The 8,144-nt window shown below is 37.6% G+C and overlaps 1 protein-coding gene across 1 annotated transcript; it reads right to left on the reverse strand.

Annotated features, from left to right (window-relative positions):
• Positions 1-652: 652 nt before the first annotated feature.
• LOC142173664 (uncharacterized) lies at positions 653-5,234 on the reverse strand. The gene is made up of 8 exons (XM_075239279.1): positions 4,409-5,234; positions 4,082-4,321; positions 3,885-3,991; positions 3,253-3,686; positions 2,282-2,387; positions 1,862-2,137; positions 1,075-1,611; positions 653-850 (listed from the first exon to the last, which is right to left on the reverse strand). Exons 1-8 carry the CDS (start codon positions 5,232-5,234, stop codon positions 653-655), a joined length of 2,724 nt encoding a protein of 907 aa, XP_075095380.1.
• Between the last annotated feature and the right edge of the window lie 2,910 nt (positions 5,235-8,144).

Raw genomic sequence — 8,144 nt, forward strand, 5'->3', positions numbered from 1 at the left:
TCATTGTATCTGGTCTCAGACTATTATAGATCGTATTTTCCAGACTTGTATTTATATTAGATGCTCATGTTCTTAGTGACACCAGATTTTGGGGAGTGTTCATGTCAGTATTTGTGAGATTTTATATTGTGTTAAATTATTGTATTTTCAAACTTAAGAGAAATTTTGGTTTATCGAGATTATCCGCTTGCCTAGTATCGAGATAGGCGCCATCACGACAAGTTGGGATTTTGGGTCGTGACAGTTAACATTATATCATGGAATGTGAGGGGGTTAAACCGTCAAAGGAAGAGAAGGTTGATTAGAAGTTGTGGAGAGTGATGAAGATTATGAAATATTTTGTGTGTCTTTTCATTTAGCACTGTACAATATTTATATATAATGTAAAAGAATATGTTGTAACTAACTTATCCAGCCGTCCTATTTCCTATTGGCTAAAAATAAAGAATAAACAAAATATGTACAGAATTCTTGTTACACAACTGTAGTTTGTAGAAGTTGATCCAACGGTCCAGGTGTTGCCAGGTCAATAAAGATCAATGTCTCCGCTGAAATCAACACAATTAATCCAATGCTAATTAGACCTCCACGTGTAGCTCTTTAGTCCAAATGTCTGAAGACTAATATCTTTACTTCTTTACTTTGTTTATGTCTAAGACAACACTATAGCTTCTCTAGATTTGCTTTGTTCTTCAGTCATCTTCTTCAAATCATTTTTTCCATATAAATTATCTCCATTATTTGTGCTAACAACCCCCCTCAAGTTAGAGGGGAGAGGAGAGACGCCCAACTTACGAAGATTCAAAGAATGAGAAGGCACCGGAAGGGGTTTTGTGAACAGATCGACGATCTGGGAGGAAGAAGGAATCATCGATTGACTGTCGGAATGGATATGATAGGAAGAGTTGGGCTTACAGAGATGTTTTCAAGAAGACGAACCATCCAAGTGAGTTCAGCTACAACACGACACATTGATCTGTATTCAGTTTCGACCGATGACAAAGAAATTAAAGTTTGTTTTTTGGATTTCCACGAAATCGGGGATCCGCCTAGGCTAATGAAATAGACACTTACTGAACGACGTGAATCGGGGCAAGAAGCCCAGTCAGAGTCATAAAAAGCAAGAAGCTTGAAAGAAGGACTGGAGGAGAAGAAGATCCCTTGTGCAGAAACGGATCTCAGATACCGTACTACACGAAGCCCTACAAGGAAATGAGGAAGTCGTGGAGTCTGCATATACTGGCTGAGATGTTGGATTGGGAAAGAGAGGTCTGGTCGAGTATGTGTGAGAAAGTTCAATTTTCCCATTAAACAACGAAAAATAGTTGGATCAGAGAGCAATTCCTCTTCATCTGCTCGGAGATTATGGGATGGATCAAGGGGAGATGAGATAATTGGAGAGTCTGTACAATCAAATTCCGCAAGCAAATCCAAGGTAAACTTTCTCTGGCTTAATATAATCCCCAAAAAATAATGAACATCTCCAAGGTCCTTGATTTTAAACTCTGCGTCCAGAAAAGCTTTAAGATTACTGAGTTCAGTAGAGTCATTCCCAGTCAACAAGATATCATCGACATAAACTGCGACAATAGAAATCGAATCATCTGTTTTCTTGAAAAATAGAGAATAGTCGTTTAGGGAATATATGTATCCCTTGAATTTGAGGGCTGCAGTTAATCTTGCATATCACTGACGTAGTGCCTGCTTTTAACCATATAAGGATTTGCGCAATCTACACACTAGATTAGAATTAGGGGGCTGCATCCCTGAGGGAAACTTCATATAGACCTCTTCTTGTAGGTCTCTATGTAAGAAAGCGTTATTCACATCTAATTGATAAAATTTCCTAGTTCTTTTTCACTGCTACTGCAAGATTACACCTAATTGTAGTAATTTTAACCACTGGTGAAAATATCTCATTGAAATCAATTCCTTCCCTTTGAGTGTCCCCTTTGACTACAAGTCTAGTTTCCAGTCTTTCCATACTCCCATATGATTTATGTTTTACTTTATACACCCATTTACATGGCAAAGCTTTCTTACCAACTGGAAGCTCAACAACTTCCCATGTTTGATTGGACATTAGGGCTTCAAACTCATTTGTTATGTCCTGATGCCATCCTAGATGCAGTGCTGCCTGTATATAAATTAGTGGTTCTGAAATATGGGATATCGAATTTAATAATTGCTAGTTGGTGTGGGAAAAGGGAAAGATGGATGGATGAACTGATGGAATGAACCAAGATGAAATGAGGTTAGTAAGGTGCACTGCATTACACACATGGTCTTTAAGATGAATTGGTTGATGGTGTTCCCTAGTTGATCTCCTCAACTGAGGTGTATGAGGAGAAGGAAGAGGAATAGGAGAAGTAGAATGAGTGTGTGATCTGGAAGAAGATGTAGAAGAAAGAGGTGATGGAGTAGAAACAGGCAAAATAGGTGATTAGGTAGAGGCAAGGGAAGTATGAGAACTGATAAATGGAGTAGAGATGAAAGGTTATGCTGGTGCATAATTGTCAGCTGTGGGATTAGAGACAACATGCTCACTAGAGGTAATAAAAGGCATATGAGGAGCAAAAACTTGGAAAGATATGTTCAGTAGAGGTGACAGAAGAGAAAGGGTAAATGTTTTCATGAAAAACAACATCCCAGACATAAAAACTTTTCTAGATTGTAGATTCATAACCTTGTAACCCTTTTTTCCATTTGGATATCCCAGGAAGATACATTTTGTTGCTCTAGGCTCCAACTTGTTTCTATGTGCAGAGAGAGTAGAAACATAATATAGGCAACCAATTTTTTTGATGTTTTCATAAGAAGGTGGCTTCTTGTGAAGGATGTGATAAGGTGTTTTGAATTTCAACACTCTAGAAGGTAGTCTGTTGATTAAAAAAGTAGCAGTTAGTAGCTCCCCCCCCAAAAAAAAAGAAAACTGGAACCTTAGATTGATGCAACAATGCCCTACAGACTTTCAAGAAGATGTCTATGTTTTCGCTCTACAATATCATTTTGTTGTGGAGTATTTATACAAGTAGTTTGGTGGATAATTCCTTGTGACTTGAAAAATTCCGAAGTAAGAGCACTTGTACCCAATTCTAGAGCATTATCAGATCTGATGGACTTGACTTTTGTGGAAAATTGTCTTTCAACCATGCTTAGGAAAGATTTAAGTATGGTGAACGCATTACTTTTTGTTGCCAAAGATAGGTCCAAGTACCTCTACTATAATCATCTACAATAGTAAAAAAATACTTGTATCCATCATAGGTAGGGGTTTTATAAGGTCCCCAAGTGTCAATGTGAATTAGTTTAAAAATCGAACTGGTAGTGATTGAACTTGATGGGAAAGGTAATTTGGCTTGTCTTGCTAAAGGGCAAACTTCACATGGAACATTAATATCACAATGAGAATTTGTAAAAATAGACTTGATATTTCGCATAGCTGAAAAAGGAAGATGGCCCAACCTAGTGTGCCATAACATTACATCAACTTTAAAGTTTACTACTACAAAAACTGAACTAGTAACAGGAAATAAACTAGAATGTTGATTACAAACTGAAACATCAACATTTTTCTTAGACTTAGGCAAAATACTAGAGTGCTGATTACAAACTGAAAGAGTAACATTGTTCTGAGAGAATATCCTAGACAAAGCTCTAGAAGGCTGAAGTTGATAAAGACCACCCTACAAATCACCAAGAACCAGAGGTCTCTTCAGTGAAGGGGCCTACAAAATGCAATGAGTAGAAGAGAACATTAGTAAACAGTGATATTGTTGGCACAATCTTTGAACTGATAGAAGATTGAAATTGAAATCTGGGACTAAACGCACATTCTTAAGGATCAGATTGGGAAGAATTGAAACATTTCCCTTATGAGTTACCTTTACCTTTTGTGAATTAGGTAGATTTACTGTTAACGGTATAAGAAGAGGGATGATCTCAGAAAAAATAGTGATGTCAAAAGCCATATGTTTAGTAGCACCTGAGTCTAGAATCCAGGAATTAGACTTAATGTGAGTGCAACATGAGATAGAGTTATTTATGCAAGACATGCAGTGTAAAATGAGATTAGTTATACCAGCACATGCAACAGAATTAGTAGCAGCCTCAGAAGAAGTAGAACCTTGTTGTCCTCTTTTCACATCTTGAAGTAACTGAATGAGTTGAGTGAATTGGTCTTGTGATAACTGGTGCTGGACATTCATTCTAGAATCAATGTTAAAACCATGAACTGACCCTCCATCATTTATGGCTACATTGGCCTGGGCTCCTCCTTGAAATTTCTTAGACTTTGTGAACTTAAAATCAGCAGGAAAACCTATAATCCTGTAACACTTATCCACAGTATGTCCAGATTTCTTACAGTAGGAACAAATTTAATTATTTTTCTTGTAATATCCCCTGCCTTTTCCATCTCTAGAATTAGAGTTTCCAAATTTTTGAGAACCACTAAACTGATTAGCAACCATAAAAGAAGATGAATCACCAGGGAATTGATTGTTAACATAGATTTCCCTTTGTTTTTCATCTTGAATCAACAATGAATAAGCATGATTAACACTAGGTAGATGTGAAATCATTATAATGTTTCCTCTAACAACAACATAAGAATCATTCAATCCCATAAAAAATTGAATGAGTCTTACATCTTGAAATGACTTAGAGACTTTAGCCTTACCTCCACATGTACAGTCACATCTACAACTTATATTTGCATTGAGAGTATCTAGTTCATCCCAAAGCCTTTTCACCTTTGTGAAATATCCTTCTATGTCATTAGACCCCTGTACTAAGTCATTGAGCTCCTTTTTCAGGTGATACAACTTTGCTCCATTGGACTGCCCAAAGCGATCTTCCAAATCAGTCCACAGATCTTTGACTGTTTTGGAGTAGATAACACTGCCTGCAATCTCTTTGGAGAGGGAGTTGAGGAGCCAAGATAAAACCACATCGCTGCATCTACTCCAAAGTTTGAAGTCTGGTGAATCAAGAGATGGAGGGGAGTAAGATCCATCAATAAAGCCAACCTTATTTTTGGCTGATAGAGCGATAAGGACCGACCTACACCGACTTCCATAACCTCTGCCATCAAAGGTGAAATTCACAAGATTCATCCCTGGAAAGTCAGAGGAATGAAGATAATATGGGTGACTGGAATCCATGACTGTGGTCTTGGGATCTACTGCTATGACTTCAGTAGATTTCCCTACAGAAGAAGCATCAGTAACCATGGTGGAAGAAGAAAACGAGGTTGAGTAGTGCACAAGAACATCACTGCTCTGATACCATGAAGAGAGTGATGAAGATTATGGAATTTTCTATGTGTCTTTTCATTCAGAACTGTACAATATTTATACAAAATGTAAAAGAATCTATTGTAACTAACTTATCCAACTGTCCTATTTCCTATTGGCTAAAAATAAAGAATAAACAAAATTTGCACAATATTCTTGTTACACAACTGTAATTTCTAGAAGCTGATCCAATGATCCAGATGTTGCCATGTCAATAAAGATCAATGTCTCTGATGAAATCAACACAATTAATCTGACGAGTGTATGGCGCGGATATAATTTAAACACGTACTCTGTCAAATTATAGTATAGAAAGATGTCTGTCATGACCCAAAGTCCAACTAATCGTGATGGCACCTAACCCAGTCCGTTAGGTAAGCCAACTATCCACTATCCAATTCCAATGTAATTTAACAAGACAATTAAGTAAAAGAAAACATCTAAATCTTATACATTCCCCAAGGACTGGTAGTACAAATCATGAGTTTCTAAGAACAGAGTTTACAAAGCTGGTATGAAGTAAATACATCATCTGTTTGAAAAGTACATAAACATAGTTTTATGAATCTAAGGCTACCATGAACAAGAGGCAGCTACAACTAGAACGCAGGTACGTCTTCAAATCCAGCTCTCGTTGATCACAACAACATCATCATCCAATATCTGCAAGCAAGGTGCAGAAGTGTAGTATGAGTACAACCGACCCCATGTACTCAATAAGTAACAAACCTAACCTTAGGTTGAAAGTAGTGACGAGTTTGTACCAAGGTCAGATTCCAACTCCCATAAGCAACAATAATTCATAACAACTCAAAGCAAGTAATAAAAGGAGTAACCCAGATATAAAATGCTCAGTTGAATCATGATTTCTGAAAATAGTTCTGCCTTTCAAGTACGTCAGTGAAAAACCCAAATCGTTTACCGAAGGTTCCAAAAATATGAGTAAGTTGAAAACAGTAATTTTCCCAAAAATCCTTTCCACAATAAATAAGATGTTTCATTTTCTTTCCAAATAGCCAGTGAAAAATGCATCATTATGCCCATAGGCCAGTAGGTGTAAGAAGTCATGAATAACGTGATACCGTAGAACATGAGGAAAATACATCTTTATGCATGTATGTCATGTGTGCATGTCAATGCGATGCAAATCAGTGATAAAGACCATATGCATACTCTTAGAGTATTATTTCACTCAGTCCTACCAGTCACTCAGTCCTTCCAGTTACTCAGTTCTCACGGTCACTCAGTCCTCACAGTCACTCAGTCTTCATTGTCACTCAATCCTCTCAATCGGTCGGCACTCGGCCCTCGCACTCAGCAGGTACCTTCTCTCACTGGGGGTGTGTACAGATTTCGGAGGGGCTCCTTTAGCCTAAGCGCTATAATCTACACGGACAACTCACGTGCTGCACGGACAACTCACGTGCTATAATATCAATATCTGTATCCGCACGGACAACTCACGTGCTATAATAAGCCAATCTGGCATGCTGCGGCGGGCAGCCCGGTCCCATAATAATAAAGTATATAAATCCAATATGGCATGTTGCGGTGTGCAACCCGATCCCATAATTATCCTCACAATAAGGCCCTCGGCCTCACTTAGTCATCAATCTCTCTACCCTCTCGGGCTCACATTGTCATGAAAATAGCCCAGAAATGATGATATGATGTATCAATAAATAACAATAGAGACTGAGATATGATATGCAATGAAATGAATATGACTGAGTATGAATTTTCAATTTAAAACAAATAATTCACAGCAATATGACCTCTGTGGGTCCCAATAGTACTGGCAGATAGCCTCAACATGATTTTAATATGATTCTCAGCTAAATTTTTTCAACACATAAAACTGCATGAAAAATGCCAAGATTATTTGACTACAAAATTCCACGGAACAATTACGTCACAATTTCTATGGTGCACGCCCACACGCCCGTCACCTAGCATGTGCTCCACCTTCAAACAATTCACATAATACGTATATTCAAGGTTCATAACCTCAGCTCCAAGATTAGAAGAGTTACTTAACTCGAACAAGCCGAATCCAATGTCAAGCAAGCTAAACAATGCTCCGGAAATTTCATTCTCCGCGTATCAACTTCCAAACGGCTCGAATCTAGTCACAATTAATTTGGTTTAGTCAACACAAATTATAGGAATTAATTCCATATCAAAATACTAATTTTTCCAGAAAATATGAAATTACACTCAAAAATCCCACGTCTCGGAACCCGACAAAATTTACAAAATATGAATGCTTGTCCAACCATACAAATTTTACCAAATTTCGACATCAACTCAACCTCCAAATCCTCAATTAAAGTGTATGAAAATTTCTATCATTTTCAACCCAATTCACTGATTTCGGGATAAAAACAACAATGGATTCAAGTATTTTAACCAAAATTGAGTTAAGAACACTTACCCCATGGTTTTCCATGAAAATCTCCCAAAACTCGCCTCTTTCCGAGCTCCAATTCGTCAAAAATGGAAGTCCCATTTTCAGATCTTAAACATTTTGTCTAGGTTCGCATTTGCGGACAAAAACTTCGCATTTGCGAATGAACAGTACCTCCCATGAACAGTGTTTTCGCAATTGTAATAAATGGTTCGCAATTGCGAATGAACAGTGTTTTCGCAATTGCGATAAATGGTTCAAAAATTCAACCAAGCCCCTCGGGACCCGTCAATTCATACCAACACGTCCTAAAACATCATACGAACTTATTCAAACCTTCAAATTACATCAAACAATGCTAGAACCATGAATCACACATAGATTCAAGCCTAATGAACTTTCAAACTTCCAATTTCTACAAACGACGCCGAAACCTATTA

The sequence above is a fragment of the Nicotiana tabacum genome, chromosome 19 (genome assembly GCF_000715075.1).
Source record: "Nicotiana tabacum cultivar K326 chromosome 19, ASM71507v2, whole genome shotgun sequence".
NCBI lineage: Eukaryota > Viridiplantae > Streptophyta > Magnoliopsida > Solanales > Solanaceae > Nicotiana > Nicotiana tabacum.

What these genes read in the sequence shown, in the direction of transcription:
- LOC142173664 (XM_075239279.1), bottom strand. Translation starts at nt 5,234, where the DNA reads ATGGTTACTGATGCTTCTTCTGTAGGGAAATCTACTGAAGTCATAGCA. An exon ending in CCTACCTATGATGGATACAA is followed by an intron (nt 2,388 to 3,252) that starts GTATTTTTTTAC and finishes ATCTTCTTCCAG; the next exon opens with ATCACACACTCATTCTACTT. An exon ending in GCCCCGATTCACGTCGTTCA is followed by an intron (nt 851 to 1,074) that starts GTAAGTGTCTAT and finishes TCTTCCTCCCAG; the next exon opens with ATCGTCGATCTGTTCACAAA.